This window comes from Ochotona curzoniae, unplaced genomic scaffold (genome assembly GCF_017591425.1).
Source record: "Ochotona curzoniae isolate NIBS_2020 unplaced genomic scaffold, NIBS_Ocur_1.0 contig_4105, whole genome shotgun sequence".
Lineage (NCBI taxonomy): Eukaryota > Metazoa > Chordata > Mammalia > Lagomorpha > Ochotonidae > Ochotona > Ochotona curzoniae.
The window spans coordinates 5281714-5301341 of NW_024466129.1; the positions used below are offsets into that span (position 1 = coordinate 5281714).

General features: G+C 41.5%; 1 protein-coding gene across 3 annotated transcripts in view; it reads left to right on the forward strand.

Annotated features, from left to right (window-relative positions):
- The window catches only part of RASAL2 (RAS protein activator like 2), a 303879-nt gene that overhangs the window by 104140 nt on the left and 180111 nt on the right, over positions 1–19628 (forward strand). The window contains exon 1 of one of the 3 annotated variants that reach the window (XM_040984309.1): positions 180–1011. The exons of the other annotated variants lie outside the window; for them this stretch is intronic. Coding sequence (XP_040840243.1) covers positions 444–1011 — 568 coding nt within the window. The 5' untranslated portion in view covers positions 180–443. Of the gene's footprint in view, positions 1–179; positions 1012–19628 lie in introns of those variants that run through there. 3 annotated transcript variants of the gene reach the window in all.

Here is a 19628-nt window from a genome sequence, read left to right on the forward strand (position 1 = left end):
TGTCAGCTTGAACTTTCAGTCTGTTTTTAACCTACTCTCATTTGCATAGTGAGCACTTAACTACAATTGGTCCATAAAGGTGTTTGTGGGTTTTGGTTGCTTTTATTTCACTTCTTTCTTTCGAAAATCATTTCCTGAAAACTTGGTACAGAAATGTTAGTTGCTCCAGGAAGTGAAGTGATCTTTTGGAAACCTTTACTTTCTATTCTAAAGAAAATTTGCTTCAGACAAGAGCTTGTTAGGTGCTGCTGCAATTTTGGAGGTCTGGGGAATGGAGTAAGAATATGACACCAGCTCTTAAGCAGCAACATCTGCTGTGGTTCAAAGCCACACGGAGAAAGCTGCTTAAGCAGTCGAATGCTTTGGACTGCACGGACAAGTGTGGTTCGACTATGAAGACTGCAGACTGGAAGAAACCTAAAGTTTAGAGGAGCTGTTAAACAATGGAGTCGTGGAAGAAGAGCATCTTTAAGAAGCAAACAGCACCTTGTTCTCCAAGCTATCGAAGATCTTTGTCCGAACCTGCTTGTGCAGATTCAGAGTTGAGAACAAGTTTAAAGATTCATGCCTGGTGTGGTCCAGTGAAAAGCAAGAGGAAGAAGAGTGAATGTGCTGTTTCTATCCTGGAGAAGCCACTGTGCGCTTACCGGTGGCAGAAGCATCCCAGCTTTAGGTGGAAGGGGGGCAGAGGAGACGGGAAGAGAGACCTGGAGGAGGCACAACCAGAAATCCTGCCGGAGATGGTGGATGGTCCTGAGGTGCTTGGAACATCCCCAGAGAGGCTGAACCTGCTCAGCACCCAGTCGCGTCGGTCTCCATTCAGCAGATCTATTTCAGAACCTGAGCCCTGCTGCAGTACCAGGCCTGTTAGACCAGGGCCCACGTTGGAGGGGCCAGTGGAGGCTGAGCAGCAGGGCTATTTCATCCGGGGCATTTTCTCCACTCTTTCTAATGGCTTCTCCAGGATACTGAATCTAAAAGGAGAATCAACCAATGAGCCAACGAGAGAAGGTATATTGTGACGAATAAAGGGGGAGAATGGGTTGATTGAGATTTAATTAATGTTGACATTTTAATTGTGATTTATAAGCAGTTAAACCATTTTATTTGTTCATTATAAGGTATATTTATTTAATTAGCAACGTTTTGAGATAATCGCTGCTTTACAAGTCTTTCAATGGGTGATAGTAAATAATACCCATGAGTGGTCCTGGCTAACTTCAGAAACTTTAAGATACAGCTCCTTAAAATGCATTTTGAAGCCTGTGTGTCAGCAATTTTTACCTCTGGCTTGTTTTCTTTTATCTGTGCTTGCAAGTGAAATGTATTTTAGACGGAGAAGTAATCAAATAATTTTCTTATAATATTGCGCAGTAAAAAACATGGTTTATATTACTTTGTAAAAATATCTTAAAATTAATAAATATTATTAGGGAGAGTTATACACAGCTGAATCTTACTGATAGTTTTTAATAAATCAGAATTTTCAATATGCTGCATAAAAATATGTGTTGAATATGGAAACCAAAGAATTAGATCTTGAATATTTCTTTGGATAACAAAATGGAAATTTTGCTTGATTCATTTCTTGTAATAAGATCTTCATTAAAAAAAAAAACCTCATTTAGGATTTGTTTAAATTGTAAGAAATATTTCATTCTATTTTATTTTGATCTCAGTATTATTAACCTTCCAAACACACACCCTTTAATTTCTTAATTTTGCTTTTCCCGTGATGGGCTTAGGAAATGGTTGACGTCATCGGATATACTATTTCACTTGTGACTTGGGGCCTCTGTTGTTGTTAAACTTTAACACTAGAATCTTGCTTGTAAACTCGCCGTGTTGAGATAGTTCTTAATAAGCTCTTCAGTGAGTAAACTTCAGTGTGTCATTATCAGGAAATAGGTATATCAGCAAAATGTTTAAGTTCCTTCTAAAATTGTGGGGCTTGTTGAAGAACTTTGTTTGGGGGAGGAATTCCATTCTTTTTAAAATAAAGTTGAAAAATGCCAAAGTGACATTTCAGTGAAAACATCGTAACTTTCCAAATTCATGTGCGCCAAACATTCTGTTTCTCCTGAACTCTGATGTTCCTTTTCTATGGTGAATTTTTATGATACTGGTGAGCATTGATAGTCTGACCTTTGATGACTGGAAAACACTCAAAAGGAAAATCTCCCTTAGGAATTATTGAAATATTGTTGCGTTTCTTTGCAAAGTAATCATGAGGGGATCAAAATAAGGGAATTCCAAAGAAAAATGAAGTCTTTCACTCCGTATTGCTCAGTGGCTAATGCATGTGCTTTTCATGGAAGCAGCTATACACTTAAAAAAATATTTGTATTTGCATTGGATTCTTGAGGTTTGCTTTCTGTTTTTCATAAAAATTTCAAAATATTTGCTTGCATTTGTGATCTACTTCATTAAGGAGATATAAAATGTTATGTACTGATCACCTTTTATCTTCTCTGCCCTCAGGATAGGATAGTCACACACGTGGGACGTATATAGAATTGATGCTTAAGGCACTATTTTAAGGCATTTCCATTCTCGTAGGTGACGGGCATTGCTTGGTATTCTTAGTAGTCAAATCAGTAGTATTTCTTAAGCAGTTGTCCTGCCGTCCTGGTGGGACAGGTCATCCTTAAGGCTGAAACTCACCGACTGATACAGCGAGCCAGCGGCTGGGGCGCAGTGGTCTCTCTCTGACAGCCGCTTCTGCCCAGCCTGGCATCTGTGGCAGTTGTGAGCTCCGTTGTGGTTGTGAGCTGGTCTTTGTTCCTTATTTCTCACAAAGGAAAGACAGCCACTAGCCTGGGAGACTGAATTCTGCTTCAAATTCTGCCAATTACCTTTACCGTCTGGTGGGGTAGTAATTCCTTTTATACAGTGTGATAAGTGAAATTTAAAATGCTGTATAAATATAATGCATCTTGTGCATAGAAGGCATTCTTATTTGAGTTACTGTTACAGCAGTGTGACAGGCATGGATTTATATTCACAATGTTTAACTGCAGGGACAGATTTGAGAAGTATGTCATTTGGCAGTTTTCTGGTTGCGCAGACGTCGAAGTCTTGGTGTGCAGTCTGTCCCTCGCCGAGGCGTCACTGTGTAATGTGTGGCTGCTGTTGCAATGAGTGTAAAATGCATGCTTGATTATGTACCAGCTTTCCACTTCAGGCTCTCTCGCATGCGTTCCCTTCTGTTTACCAGGAATGCAAATGACCAGTGTTGGGTTGTCAGGTAATCTGTCCCAGGAAAAGCTGAACACGCTCTACTGGGCATTTCACTTGCTTATATATATAAATATATAGATAGATAGATTTAATTCATCGCAGTTTCCACAATGGCAATATTTTTTGTTATTGTTGCTTTATTTATTTTGTGGTATACCATGAATTATTTCTTAGCAAGCAATCTGAATCACTTTATGTCTCATTAATATGTTATAAGACTTGTGCTGGTAAGATAGGTTTTTTTATATTACCTATAATAATGTATGGGTATAGTCCACCCCTCCCCCACAGCCGCCATGCAGAATGAGGGACATGAAAAGATCTTTGGAGTTTTGTAAGTGAGTGACTTAAGTTACAATTTTACCTACGATGTTGTGTCGTTAAAAGCTGAAATATTTGTTTGGGATCCGAGCCTTCGTGTCTCAGGCAGCAAAAAGGTGTTTGTCATTATCTAATTGGGGAAGCGTCACTAGTGAATAAGTTGCTCAGTTCCGATTAGCAGCTTAATAAAAACGTTTAAGATGCTCAGTTTAGTGGTTATAGAATGTTATTGTTTTTATTTTTATTTATTTTTACTATTGAAGTAATACGTTTTCATGTTAAATGTTGGATAGTTTCTTGGTAATCTGACTTCTTGAAGTAGAATGCCTTGTTTTTAAAAGATTTATTTATTTTTATTGGAAAGATTTATGGAGAGAAGGAAAGTCAGAGAGAAAAATTTTCCAACCACTAGTTCACTCCCCAAATGGCTGGAAAGGCCGGAGTTGAGCTGATCTGGAGCCAAGCCAAAGCAGGAGCTCTTCCAGGTCTCCCACGCGGGTGCAGGGTCCGAAGGCTTTGGACCATTCTTGACTGCTTTCCCAGGCCACAGGCAGGGAGCTGGATGGGAAGCTGGGCCGCCAGGATATGAACCAGTGCCTATATGGGCTGCTGTGCTTTGAGTTGGATGATTACTTAATTGAGCCAATGCACAGGCCCTCTACAATGTCTTTTGTTTTTTATTTTTTTTGTTTATGTTTACTTATTATTTTATTTATTCACATTGCACCTTTTAAAGTTCTTTACCTTTATCGCAAGAAACCTTGTTTTCCAGTAAGTTTTAAGAACATACCTTTGGGGCCCAGCACAGTAGCCAAGCAGCTAAAGTCCTTGCCTTTCACACGCTGGGATCCCATATGGGCTCTGGTTCTAATCCCACCAGCCCTGTTTCCCATCCAGCTCCCTGCTTGTGGCCTGGGAAAGCAGTCAAGGATGGCCCAAAACCTTGGTGCCGGGCACCCGTGTGGGAGACCTGGAAGAAGGTCCTGGCTCTTGGGCTTCTATTAGCTCAGCTCCAGCCATTGTGGCCACTGGGGAGTGAACCATCAAATGGAAGATCTTTCCTCTATGTCTCTCCTCTCTGTATGTCTACTTTCCAGTAAATATCAAATAAATTAACAAAAAAAATGCCTTGTTTTTCAAATATTCTTTAAGTTGATTTGAAATTTTGCATTCAGTATTATCTATTTTTAAGATTCTTGTCTCACTAGGAGTTTGTATTTATTTGTACTTGGCTCTTCTCTCTCTTTTTTTTTAAATTATGTTTTATTTATTTGGTGGTGAGAGAGGGAGTGGTCAGAGAGCTAGCCCAAGCAGAGAGGATGGAACTGGGCTGGGGCTGGAGCCGGGTGCCAAGACCTCAGTCTAGAGCTCGTCCGCGTTGGCAGTGGTTAAGACGAGGCTGGAGCTGTCATGGTCGTCTCCCAGGGTCCGTGGGGGGAGGCGGAAAGCAGGCAGGGCAGTGTCGCCTCTGGCACGCTGCTGAGAGTTGAGAACAAACTGCCTTATCGGCTGCTACCTGCCTGCTCCTTTTGTTTTTTTTTGGGGGGGGGGCAGTGTTTGAGTTTAGGAACATGTAGCTATAAAGAAATATGTAAGTATACAAAGATGCTAGTTATAAAATGACAGATACATGCCCAGTATAAAAAAATACCACTTCATTTGCCTTTCGATTTTGGTTAAGATAATATAAACAATAATATTTTCAAGCTGATTGTTAGATGCAGTCAATTAAAAGTTACTTTTTTTTTTCTTTGCTTTAGTCATTGCATTTGTGTCAAAGGATCCAAGGAACCAGTCCTTGAGAGTGAAATTCCCTTGCCCTTTTTTGTCATGATTTTAACTGATCACATCTTTCCGTGTGGTTATGTAACTTCTGAGCAATGTGACAAATAAAATGAAAAAAATATGTGTGTTTTATGCAAAGACTTTCCTTAACAAATAAGTGCCTTGTTTAATTTTATTATATGACGGAGTAATTAAATTTGAATTAACTGGGTCAGAAAATCAAGAAATAAATTTCTGTGATAAAACAGATATCCCAAGGAATAAAATTCCCTAGCCAATTTATTAATTCACCTAAAATATCTTGGTCCATTTTCTAAAGATCATTAAAATATTGTCCCACTTTTTCTTGCGGGTTTTTTTTTCTACTACTACCATTTCTTCTTCTTCTTCTTTTTTAATGCTCACTTTTAAGAAATGTTAGTTGAAGAACCCAGGATTACGAAACTCTGAGATAAGCAGAAGATACTGCCTTTGTTAAATGTCAGGCGGCATGAGCGTACCCTAGTGTGATTATGGTAATGATAACCCCAGCCAAATGGCTGTTCCAGACCACTCCCGAGCTGCTGCTGGTCTAGAATCGATTTTGTGTCTTTGTAAGTGTCCAGTTGACTCCTCCTCCTAGTGCTATAGTGCCTCAAAATTGTATTTCTCCTTCAGCTCCACAATTTGCTATTTACCTCTGTTTGCAAAAACGAGGATTTTTTGCTTAAAGGCATAGCTTGGCCACTAAAATCCAGTAGAATCCCCATTAACCACAAAAAAAGCTTATTTCGTCCTCCTAATGTGGTATTTTTAAACATATATGGCTCACTTCCTTGCTCCTCAATAATAATTGATTATTCCTTGATTTTCAGTAGCTCATGGTTTTCCAATAAAGTATTAAAATACAAAGGAAAGCAAATAACAGAATTTGGTTTTAAATAATATGATGGTTGATCTGTTTTAGTAGTTAAAGCTTTAGGTGTAACTTCTTTGTTACAGATTTACTTGTTAGCATCCTCTGAGTGACCACGTGGTGCAGGGACCGTTCCCCACTGCTTCCCGGGTGCGTTAGCAGGGAGCTGCATAGGACATGGAGCGACTGGCACTTGAACTGGTAGCTCCTGTGCCATGTGGGGATGCAGGCTGCGGCTTTACCCTCATATGCCACAGCACCAGGCTCCAAGGTGCAACTTGCATAAAATGCTGACCTTCTGTGGCATTTCTTTTGGAGTGAATATTAACCTATGACTTTTTATATTGGACTGCAATCTTTACGTTAAGCGGGTCTTAACCTTCCATTCGTTATTGGGCTCAGTTCTCTTTTCCTTGAACAGGCCCTGAGGATGATTTAGAAATGAGTGTTTGTCATCCACAGTTCAGGAGTGTGCAGTCTGCAAGGAGGCAGAATGCAAGCAAGTAAATTAATCACAGTCTCGGAGAAGCTTTGAAATAGATTTGGATTTGTCAAGGTCCATTAGCTCAAGGAAAAAAAGTATGGCAGGTCTTTACGGGAGAGAGCCACGGAAGGGCCGGGTGTCCGTCTGGGTGTCCGACTCGGGGACAGTCAGCAGTTCATTCACATTGAGGTTGGGACATGTAGCAGCACATGTGGCAGATAGGAAAATGGGGTTTGGTATTTCAAGAGTTCTGTGCTGAGAACTAAGCTAAAGCTTTTGAATTTTAAAACCCACAAAGGTTTTTAAATGGAGGATAAACTTCATTTCTTCAGAAAATAGTTTTATGGATGATGAATTCTTGATGGCGAGATATGATCATGTTGAAGTTCGAGTGAGACATGGCAAAAGCCAAGTTAGAGCAGCATCCCTGCTAAGGAGAAGCAAGGAGATGTTTGCGAGGCAGATTGGCAGAAGCCGAAGAATCATGCAGGAAGCAGGACAGCAGTGTGAATTATATATGGAAGTTGATGGATGAGAGGCATGCCAGCACCTTTACATTCCCAGGATAAAGATGTTCAGAGGCGAAGGGAGGAGACGTGTGTTTAACAATTTGTATATGCTTGAAGTTGCAATCTCTGTGCTTGACGTACTTTTATGATTAAATTTTCTGCTTAACACTATGAGACGGTTAGTGTTATTCTTTTTTGCACAGTAGGGAAGTAGCACTTAGAAAGCCCCATGGCTCTAGCACTCAGCCGCTGTGTGTCCAGTCTCCTGACTAAGCTTCTGCATTCTGGGACTGCGGTTAGCACGTGGCATTGGAGGGGTTTTCAGGAACCGAGGCCAGGCGGTGACATGCGCGCTGAGGAACAAAGCGGGTGGGGATTGGAGCAGAGGCCAGTTCCGGGACGGAGTCAGCAGCACTGGACAGTGAAGCCACAGGAGTGGACGGAGTCCCTTAGGCTGGAATTTGGTGAGGTGGTAGTGAGGATGGCCGTAGGCCCTCGGGCCGTGCAGTGGGCACTCCGCTCGGAGAAGACTTCCTGACCAAGCTGGTGGCTGCGACTGGCTTGGTACCGCTGGCAGTGGTGTGCACGTATACACACACTACTATTTTGGCTTAACAGCTTTATTGATGTAATTCACATATCATAGCATTTATCCACTTTAAAAATACAGTTAATTTTTTAATGGTGACATACATATCAAACAGTGTGCTGTTTTAGCCATCCTGTCAAGTGCAGTGCCTAAAAGTGCACTCACAGTGTTGCGCACCCAGCACCATCATCTCGTCAGACGGTTACATCTTGCTAAACTCAGAGTCGGCGCCCGTTAGACACTGAATTCTCAGGCTCCTGTCATCTTTGTCCTTGGTAAGCACCTTCCTACTCTGTTGTTAGGAATGTCACTCCTGAGTACATCATGTAAGTGGACTCTTATACTTGTCTTGTTGTATAGTTTAGTTATTTTCAAAATATTCAGTTATGTAGCCATACATTATTTTGTTTTGTGTTTATTGGAAAGTCAGTTATACAGAGAGGAGGAGAGACAGAGGGGAAGATCTTCCATCTGCTGATTCACTCCCCAAGCAGCCACAGTGATGGTGCTGCACCAACTTGAAGCCAGGAGCCAGGAACTTCTATATCTCCGACGTGGATGCAGGATCCCAAGGCTTTGGGCCGTTCTCCACTGCTTTCCCAGGCCACAGGCAGGGAGCTGGATGGGAAGCAGGGCTGCTGGGATTAGAACCAGAGCCCATAAGGGATTTGGGGACGTGCAAGGTAAGGACTTTAGCTGCTAGGCTACTGTGCTTGCTCCCCCAAACCATTATTTTAAAACATTTTTGTGGCGTGGAAAAAAAGTGTTTGGCCTGTTAGCCATTCTCATTTCTGCCCCGGAATCCCCTCCAGCGGGTACAGGCAGTCATTACGGTGCTTTGTCTGTGGGTCGGCCTGTAGATGTCACTAAGTGGAGTTGTGCAGTATGTAGCTTTTCTGGTTTATCCGTATTGACTTACGGTGTTTCCGTCAGTCACCTGTTAAGCAGCTGCTAGTACTTCATTTACTTTTATGAGGAATTAATTTTCTAGTATGTAAATGTGTGATATTTGATTTGTTCATTTGATGGGGTTTTGGGTCCCTTCTGTTTTTTGGGTTTCCTTCTACTCTGTTACAGTTTTGAATGTTATTGAGCAGGTAATTAGATGGACTTATGTTTTCATTACTTTTAGTTGTTTAAATTAACATTTTGCAAACAATGTATCCTGCTTCCAAAATAGTGATTTTATGTTTGGCAGTCCTAAGTCATGTTTAACTTTGCATTTGTTATCTAAACATATATAGTGTTGCTATTTTATTGTTTTATATCTACGTACTCATTCAGGAAATATTTGTGAATGAGCATATTTAGAAGATTTTAGTTCTTATAAAATTTTCAGTAATTAGTCTGTGCTGAAAAATACAGAGCTATTGTTAGTTCCTTGTGACCTGGGGTTTCCCGCTGGTAGCTTGATTTTCATGGAAAGGATGAGTGTCTCTCTTTCCAGGGGGACTGTCACATTTTTTTCTGCCAGAGGCAGTTTGAGTCAGTTTCTTACACTCAGGCTGGTTTGTCTTTGTTTGGAAGCAAAGCGGAGAGTTCAGATGAGTAATGGGTCTGAATCCATGGTTCTGAAACCTGACCCTGGTGAGTGCGCAGGTTCTTAGTGACAGATGTAGTCACTGAACCACAGACATTTTTCCGGTTATTCTCATGTGGAACTGTGATTGAGATCATTAAAATTCTTTTCTCTTAATTTCTGCCTTCAGTGATAATTCCTTACTCACCTACCTTTACAAAGTAGAAATCTTGTGTACTGTCTCTGTTTTTTGGATATTGTTAATAAAATGTCAAAATACTTTGAGGCCTAAAGCACATCAATTCAATTATAACTTAGCATAGTATAAACCAGAGCCTTGGTCGAAATAAGTGGTATTTTGAATGCTATGTGTGTGGTTTGTTGTTCTGGAGAGAAGTGGTATCTGGTGGTTAGAACATGGGAGTTGCTGTCAGCATTTGTGGGTTTTATTCCCAGATGCAGGCTTTTTAGAAGAGAGACAGAATCCATGCATGGTAAATGTGTAGTACGGTGCTTTGTATGCCATAGATCTGCTGTGAGCAACTAGTGAAGGTTTTATACTGTGTACAGAAGAGTTGAAATAGATCACACACAATGTGTGTAAAATCACGGTGAGCTTTAAGGGTTCCTAGGTGTTCCATTCACCGAGCCTTCTCCAGGCGGGTCCTGAGTAGTGCCCCGGCAGTAAGCAGTGATGGCTCTTTCAACTGTTTGTGATGGTTATTTTTTTATTCAACTTGTCCAGCTGTTGCTGTCCATCCCAGGGACTGTTAAATGGCAGTGATCTGTTTCACAGTACTGTATGTCAGAATTTCAGACAAGGAAGGTGCTGTAGATTGGGTGAGGCTTCTCATCTCTGCGTACTAACAGTGGCATTGCAACGTGCAAGCTTTGCTTCCATCCTCTCGGTGGCATTCCAGACAAGGGTCCTTAGAACTAAGCTGTCTTGTAGTATTAATAGTTTTAAGGTGGATAGGGATGTTCTGCTCATAAAATAGACGGTGTTTTTTAATTTAACGATTTTTTTTTCTAAATTATTTATTAGCATTTTGGTACCTTGCTATCCCTTAATGGAGAATAAAGCTTGAATGTATTTAATCCAAACTTTTGTATTTTATGTATTTTTTAATTTAAATATCTATCTGTGTATTTGAGAGAGAGAAAAAGAACGACAGAGAGAGTATTTGCATCCACTGGCTCATTTCCCACATGGTCTCAAAGGCCATGACTGGGCCAAGCTGAAAGCAGGAGCCAGGAGCTTCATCTGGGTCTCCATTGTGGGGGCAGGGGAGTCTGTGTACTTGGACCATCTTCCACTGCTTTCCCCACACGTGTTAACAGGAAGCTGAATCGGGAATGGAGCTTCCAAGACTGGAACTGGTGCCCATATGTGATGCCACTGCTGCAGGCTGAGGTTGTGCCCACCAGCTAAAACGCTGGCCTCCTTCACGTATTTATATCAATGTTTACGGGATTTTTTTCTCCTGTGACTTCACTTTAGTACATCACTTCTTGGAAAGCTTTTTAATGTTCATCGACTGAAAGGCAGAGTAAGAGAGAGATGGGGCAGAGAGACCTTGCATCCACTGCTTCATCCCCCCGATGGCTGCAGCGGTCAGGTCTTGGCACTCTCTCTGGATCTCCCACATGCTTGGCAGGTACACACAGCAAGGGCCGTCATCCCAGGGTTTTCGTGGAGGTAGACTGCAGGCAGAGGTGCTGGGACTGTAATCAGCGCTCCATGCCGATGTGGGATCCCAGGAGGCTCGCTGTGCCTGGCCTTCATTTCGTTGATTTTGATTTTCTGGTGTTTGTTTTAGTAGCCATATAATTTGTGCTGTGAGTTTTGTTATTTCTTCCTACTAATCCTGAATTTGATTTGTTCTTAGTGTTCTAGTTCCTTGCAGTGCAGTGTTGTTTTAGTTCTGTCCTTTGGGATGTGGCATTGATTGCTGTAATCTTTCCTGCTTTTACCGCAGCCTGGAGGTTTGGGGAGATTATGGTTCTCGTTTTCATTTGTTTCAAGAAATTCAGAAATTTCCTCCCTTACTTCTTACTTGATCCATTGGTTTGTATGAGTCACTTTAATTTAAATTTTTAAAATTTTTCTTTTTAAAGGTTTATTCATTTCTATTTCAAAGTCAGATATACAGAGAGGAGGAGAGACAAAAAGATCTTCTGTCCATTGATTCATTCCCCAATGGCAGAGCTGCACTGATCCAAAGCCAGGAGCCTGGAGCCTGTTCTGGGTTTCCCACAGGGGTGCAGGATCCCAAGGCCATCTTCAACTGCTTTCCCAGGCCACAAGCAGGGAGCTGGGTGGGAAGTGAGGCTGCCAGAAATTAGAACCGGCACCCAAATGGGGTCCTGGCACATGCAAGGCTAGGACTTTAGCTGCTAGGCTATTATGCTGGGCCCAAATTGTTTAATTTTTATGTATTTCTATTGCTTCAAAGAGTTTTTGTGGTTGACTTCTAGTGCTACTGTTTAATGGACAGGAGAGAGAGACTTGCTACACAGGGCCAGTGTTGTGGTGCAGAGTGTTAAGCTGCTGCCTACAGTGCCAGCATACCCTCTAAGCACTGGTTGGAGTCCTCACTGCTTCACTTCTGACCCAGCTCCCTGCTAATGTGCCTGGAAAAGCAGTGCGTGGACTCCTACCACCCATGTGGCTGACCTGGCTGGAATCCCAGGCAGCTTTTGCATATGCACCTGTGGCGTGTGCAGCTCTTTCTGAAATGAAACAACCGCGGGAAGATTTCTCTTGTTTCTTATTCTTTCTCTGCAGCTCCCCCTTTCAAGTGGTACGTAGACCTTTAGAAAAATAAGTTTCTTGAGATTGTTTTGTGACCTGCTGTATCATCTGTCGTGGAGAATGTTCCATGTGTGGTTGGGATGTTTATTCTGCAGCTGCTGGATAGAATGTTCTCAACTTATCCCTGCGCTTTGTTGTTGTTGAGTTTTAAAAATCTGGATGATCTGTTCATTCTGCTTGCAGAGTTTTAAATTCTTCTAATATTATATTGAGGTCTATCTCTTCATTTGGGCTTATTACTATTTGCATTATGTATTTGAATACTTCAATACTGGGTGTATATCTTTTTAGATGCTTAATTTCCTTTTGCTGGTCATTGTATAATGACTTTCCTTATCTTTTTTTTGACTGCTGTTGATTACAAATTTAAATTTTATTTATTAAAAGGCAGAGTTTTCCATGTTTAGGTTTATTTCTCAAATGTCCCTACAGCCAGGCCCGGGCCGGTAGGATGTGAAAAATGTGGAAACTCAAGTTTTTGTGCCCTGTGTGCCCGACAGGGGGCACCATCTCCTGTTGCCTAGAACCGTCACCTCCTGCCAGCCAGGGGGAGTGTCAGCAGGAAGCTGGCTCAGGGACAGATGGACAGATGGAGGACCTGGGCGTGGGCACTGCACCATGAAGCATCAGCCCAAGGACCTTCTTTACTGCCCTGCCAAAGACCCACCTGTGTGGAGGCTTGGGGTTCAAAATCTATTTCCTCTAGTGAAAGTATTGCTTTTCTGCTTTCTTTTGTGTCCTGTTTGGATAGAATGTTCTATCCTATACTTGCAGTCTGTAGACGTCGTTACAGCTCAGGTTTCTTATAAACAGGTTGTAGTTGGGGCTTGTTAATCCATTTAGTTATTCTGCATCTTTTAATAGGAAAGCTTAATCTGTTTACATTTAAGATAATTATTGATAGATAAAAATCCCATTATTGCAATTTTGGTACTTGTTTTCTACTTCATTGTGGTTTTTCACAGTCTTCCCATGTGAGTAAATGTATTTTCTCTAATTCTGTATGCTTTGATTCCTTGATTATTATTTTTGATAAACCTATTAAAGATTTTTGCTTTATGGCTACCAGGAAAATTACCAGAGAGAGAGAAACTGAGGGAGGGAGAAGGAAAAAGAAAGAGGAAAAGAAATGCTGATAAGGAAATTAACACTGGGCCTGGTGAGGTGGCCTAGCAGCTACGTTCTCACCTTGAATGCACTGAGATCCCATATGGGTGCTGGTTCTAATCCCGCCAGCCCCGCTTCCCATCCAGCTCCCTGCTTGTGGCCTGGGGAAGCAGTCAAGGACGGCCCAAAGCCTTAGGACCCTGCACCCGCGTGGGAACTTGGAAGAAGTTCCTGGCTCCTGGTTTTGAATTGGCACAGCTCCAGCTGTTATGGTTACTTGGGAAGTGAATCATTGGATGAAAGATCTCTCTCCTCTCCTCTGTATATATCTGACTTTGTAATAAAAATAAACAAATATTTTAAAAAGAAAAAGAAGTTAACACTTTCACGTTATTCCTACCAATAGTTTGAATTTTTGATGTTTTATTTTACTTCTTCCTATTTTACTTCCTTCCTAATACTTTAATGAAGTATTAGTTTTAATTTGTTTGTCCTCACACTAAACATAGAATGGCTTTATGTCGTATGCTTCCAATATTAGACTATTCTAAGTTTTTATACTCACCTTCTGATATATCCTTCCTACTTATTAATGTCAGCGTTTTCCGAAAGATTTCAGGGTGATAAATTTCTTCAGCTTTTATTTGTCGAGAAAGCCTTTATCTCTTCCTCATATCGAAATGGTAGCTTTGCTGAGTACAGTATTCTTGGTTTGCATATTTTTGTCTTTCTGCACTGTGAAAATCCCACTCTGACCTGCAGGGCTTCTGCTGAGAGGTCCCTGGTCAGATGAATTAGGGCTCTTGTGTGTGTGTGATTGTATTTTTCTTTTTTTGCTCTTGCAGCTTTGAGAATTCTCTCTTTCTGTTTAACCCTAGAAAACTTGCTTATGAACTGTCCTGGGAGAGACCTGACTAGGTTGAACCTGACCAGTAAACTTTGTCCTTATTGTATCTTGAAAGGCATTTACTCCCTAGGTTTGGGGATTTTTGTTATCTCTTTGAATATGCTTTCTACCACTTTGACAAACTAAAGTCGCTCCGGAACTCTGATTATGCAGATATTCATGCTGTCTTAATGGTCCCGTAATCTTTCTTCATGCCTGCTCATCCTTTCTTTTCTTCATTCGCCTATTTTCAAATAGGTTTTCTTTTAGCTCACTGATTCTGATGTTTGATTTAGGATGCTGTTGATGGCTACCACATTTTAAATTTTGTTTAGTTTATTTTTCTGTTAATCTCATTTTAATTTTAGTAATTTCCATCTCTGGTTAGGGCATGAAATTATTCCTCTACCTTTTCTTCATGTTCACTTAGTTTCCTTAAAACAGGTATTTTGAAATTTTCATTCCAGCATTTGAAAATTTCAGTTTGGAGATGACTAATTTCTGGCATCTTGTTTTATTTATTTGGTGAGATCATTGATTTCTTAGAAATTCTCATACTTGTTGCTGTGTGATTTTGTTTGTTCACTGAAGATTAATTGTACCAATTTGGCTTTCTTTGTGGTGTGTCCTTTCAGAAATGCTAAGCGGTCTTTTCTCCAAGCCTGTGGGCATTTGAGTGTGTCCTAAGCTTAGGTTTGCTGAGATCAGCCCCACACTGTTCTCCACATTGAGATTTGTTCTGAATCCAAAGTTGGAATGCTGTTTATAATGTACAGGAGGGGTTTCCTAGAAAGGAGTAGCCCAAAAGTGCAGGCCTTTGCCTGGGGCTGAATGTGCCCAGTTGCTTCATCTTCTGGCGAGGAAGTCTGGACCCTATATGCTGCACTGAAACTTACAGCATACGGAGGCAAGTGCAGCCTGTGGGGCGGATTGCAGTCGGCCTGTTGTGGTGTGTGGCTGCTGAGGTGTACTGAGTGCCTGATACTATTCCTGTCTGCCACTGACAGTGCTGGCTTGGGCTCAGAACAGTTCCCCTGTTGCCACAGAAGTTTCCTCAGCACAAAACAGGCTCATAGGTTTTGTCTGCAGGTACTGGACTGGATTTTATAACCCTAACAAAGATGATCTGTGTATAAATACCAGTCTAGTTGGAGTCTCTGTGGGAAAATGGCCACTTGAGTACCTTATTCAGCTGCCTTCTTCCTCTGCCTTGTTCTCTCTTTAATTTTTTCGTTCTGTTTTTTTTATGTATATAGTCTACATTTTGTTTTATCTGTCTTCATGATTATTCTGCTTTTTGTTATTTCTACTATTAAGCCATTTCCATCAGCTTTGTTTTTAGTTATCAGTTTTATAATATCAGTTTCCTTTTATAACTTATGTTGCTTTGATGAAATTTTGTTTTTCTTTGTTTCAAGGGAATTTTTAGTTGATTATGAGTGTTTTTTTCATGGCCGCTTTAAACTCCTTTTTAGATAGTTTAATCATCTGCTTCTTCTCATTTGGTTCTCTTTTCTTATTTGGGATTATGCTGATTCTTGGTATGTTAGGTGGATATTTTATTTAATTCTGTATTTTGGTTTATGTTAGGGCCCTTTGGGCATTATTTAACTCTTTAGAGACAGTCATTCATTCTATGTTAGGATGTGGCTCCAAAGCATGTGGTGTGAACTATGGCTAATTTTCATAGCCGTTGGTGTCTGCCTGATTTATATGGGGTTCCTAATTGTCCCTGCTGCACTCCAAAACTAGAAAAGGTAAATTCGGAGAAAGGTCAATTTAACACCTCCTGGCAAAAAATGAAATCTTGGGTCAACGGGAAAAATAGGATTCTTGTGCTTGGCCATTGGTGGAATCCGCTGGATCCCTCCTTCTGTGGGAAATTTAGACTACTTCCTGTGCTGAGACTTTGTTTTGGAACTCGCTCCTTCTTGATACTTCTCAGAAGGAACTCTGCAGGGGAAGGACCATGCTTTCCTTGACTACTTAGTATCTGTAGTCACCCTTTGTCTGCTGTTGTCCAATGAGGAAGCCTACCTTGGACACTGTATGGAGTCAGGCTCCTATCCCTGCCTTCTGTTGGAAAGGAAGGGAGTTGTCATATAATGCCCTGTCACTGTGTGATTCTTCCAGTCCTGGAGCCGCCAGAAAGTCAGCCAGCTCTCTGTTTACCCAAGTCTTCTGTGACTGGCTTTTCTGTTATTTCAAAATGTGATGATTGTATTTAGTGAAGTGCGGCAGGCAAAGCAGATCTGCATGATCCCATTTGGCTTCAGATTGTTTTCCTTTGTAGTAACTGGTTTGTCATCTTCCTTCTCCGTCTTGGGAGTTGAATGATACAGCTCTTCCATGTCCTCACCCTTGAATGGTTTTACATAAGATCTGAGAGTTTTATCAACATTGCTGTCAGCAGTTCTGTGAAATGTTTTATGCAAGATTAGCAAATTTGATGCATTTTGCACGTTTAGTGTATTTGGTAGTGATCAAAAGTTTAATGCAAATGGAATTTTTTTATTAAAAAAAGAAAACATGCATTTTATTTATTTAAAGGTAGAGAGAAAGGAGAAATAGATGGATAGTCCATTCACTGGTTCATTGAGCAGATGGCCTCTGTGGCCAGGGTAGGGCCAGACTAAAGCCAGAAACCGGGAGCTTCTTGAGCCTTCCACGTGGGTGCAGGGGCAGGGTACCTGGACAGTCCTCCCCTGCCTTCCCAGGCACGTTACCGGGGAGCTGGACTGGGCCAGGGCACCTGGATGGTCCTCCCCTGCCTTCCCAGGCACGTTACTGGGGAGCAGGACAGGGCCAGGGCACCTGGACGGTCCTCCCCTGCTTTCCCAGGCACGTTACCGGGGAGCTAGATGGGAAGTGGAGCAGCCAAAACTGACTCTGATTTTTTCAAATAAGTTAGTTTACTTGTAAGCATATTTGTATGAGCGAAAGAAATTTCTTTATAGAAATGTACTATTGTGGCAGTGAATTCTAATATGCAAGTAAAAACTTTCTTCGTTTCTATGTTCTTCTGGTTTGTTGTTTAGTCATATTAATCTTACAACTGAGAAAAGCCTTAAATTCCCTCAACCTTTTGAAAAAAGATAAAAACAGATATGCCTGATGCTAAAATGGCTTTATAACTAATAACCTAAACAAAGATACTTTTAAAAATTGGAAGTGAGCACTATCAAGTCTTACAAAATGTATCGTTCAGGACACCAGGTACAATCTAGAACATCAGGTGTAAGTGTAAGAGTAAGTAAGGCAAGACCTATCCGACTGATAGCTGGGCCTTCATGCTAATTTTGGCATCATACACAGTAGCCAAGACACACGAAAGGTGGAAGTACCCATTAGTGAGTGAGCAGAGAAAATCCATACACACAATGGAATACTATTCAGGCAACGAAAGGAAGTTACACTTCTAGGAGACTGTAGGTCAGTTCCGAAAAGACAAACCCATAATAGTTCTAAGTTTGTCAAATTAATCTTAACAATTATTTATTTAAAAGAAAGTGTTTACAGAGAGAGGGAGAAACAGAGACAGCCTTTCTTCTACTGGTTCACTCCCCAAGTGGCCCCCAGTAGCTAGAGCTTGGACAGTTAAAGCCACAAGCAGACTGTTTTCATGCTGATGGCTTTTTGCCTTGATACTAATAGTCAGGCTTTCTCTGTCTTCTTGCCTCAATTGTAGATCTTTCGATGCTACTTTAAAAAAAAAAAAAGCAATAAAATAGTGTATTAATGCTTAAGGTCAGAACATAGACTTTTGTCCATGAAGTCTCAGGGGGAGGGGCCTCTACTGGGGACCAGGACTCGAGGTGTGACAACCTCACGGAGAAGAATCAGGACACAGGGGATGCAAGGGCGAGATGAACCAGTGCGCACTTGATTGAGTTATACTGAGCAATTTTTACTATGATTTTTGCAGGGCAGGCAGATGGATAAAGGTTATTGGTAACTAAACATAATAGCACGCAAGCTACTCTAACAATAGATCACAAGGAATTGGAAAACAATCTCCAGGTCTCAGGCAATGGGATAAGGAAACATGAGTTACAGGAACCAACACCGGTAAACAAACAGATGCAACTAGAAAAGGAACCTAACAGAACTTTGTACCCAGATGTGCTGAGCCCACAATCACTAAAAGAGGAGGAAGATGGTGAGGTGCCTCACGCCTCCCCAGGCACGCTTCGCCAGCAAGGCGGCCCACAACCTCAGCAGGAAGTTTGCTTCCTGCGTAATTCTAAGTCTGCCCAGAACTTCTGAAATTTGGGGTCCTCAGATCATGTGATCTGGTTCTGGGGACCAAGCCTTCAACACCAGAAAGCTCCAAAAGGATTCTGTAGATATAGATTAAGGACGGTATTTAACTTAGAAAAGAAGTTGATGAAACAGTCTAAAATGAGATTTTTCCATACTGTTGGATATCCTGAAAGTCATGGGGACGTTTTTACCACTTCTCTTTCCTCCCTGTCACCAAGTACAGGCAATCAGTTCCTGTCCCTTTTAAATACTACCTTCCTTTATTTCTGCTCTTACCATGGTAGTCCGGTCTACATCCCTCCTTTCTGCTTTCCTTAATGGCCTTGCCGTTTGCCGGAGCTGCTGGAGTGAGTTATCAGAAGCTGGCTGGCTTAGGGCCACAGAAAGGTTCTGTCACGGTTCAGGAGGACGGGGTGTGACGTGCAGGTGTGGCAGTCGCTCCCTTTCGAAGGCTCTAAGGAGCAGTCTCCTCAGGCCTCTTTCCTTGCTGCCAGGCATTGCCGGCAGTCTTCAGTGTTTTTGACTAATTCAGTTTCTGTCTTCATCATTACTTAATGACCATATTCTTTGCATTGTCTCTTCAATGACTTTACATTTTCATCTCTTTCTGATGTTTGTCATTATATTTAGATTCTAACACTATTGCAGTCTGAGTGTGCCTAAATTTGATGACCTCTGTATTAACCCATTTCCAAATGAGGTCACACATGTATAGCAAGGGTTAGGATTGTAATGTTCTTTAGATCAGGGTTGGGGTATGACCACCCCACCTAAGAATGCACCTAATTGGAGTGTCCCTAGGTTGGGTGCTTCCCCTGTCACCCACTGTCAGTTTTTCACATAGCCAGAATGAGTTTACAGAAAGACAGATGTAATCTGATTCTTTTGTTCAGAACTGTTCATTGTGGGTTAGGTGTCAGCCTTGTAAGTAGGACACTGGTTAAGACACCTGCCTGGGCTCAGAGCCTGGTCTTGACTCCTGAATCCAGCTTCCTGCTCACGTAGAAGCTGGGAGGCAGCAGCGATTGCTCCAAGGACTGAGTTCCTGCCACATATGTGGGAGTCTTAGATGACCTTACCAGCTCCTGTCTTTGGCTTTGGTTATTTCAAGTATTTGGGGAATGTGCTCACAGATGGGAACTTTCCTTTATCTGTCTATCTGCTTCTCAAGTAAATAAAGCCTGCTCTTGAACTAGAAATAAAATTTATAAAATG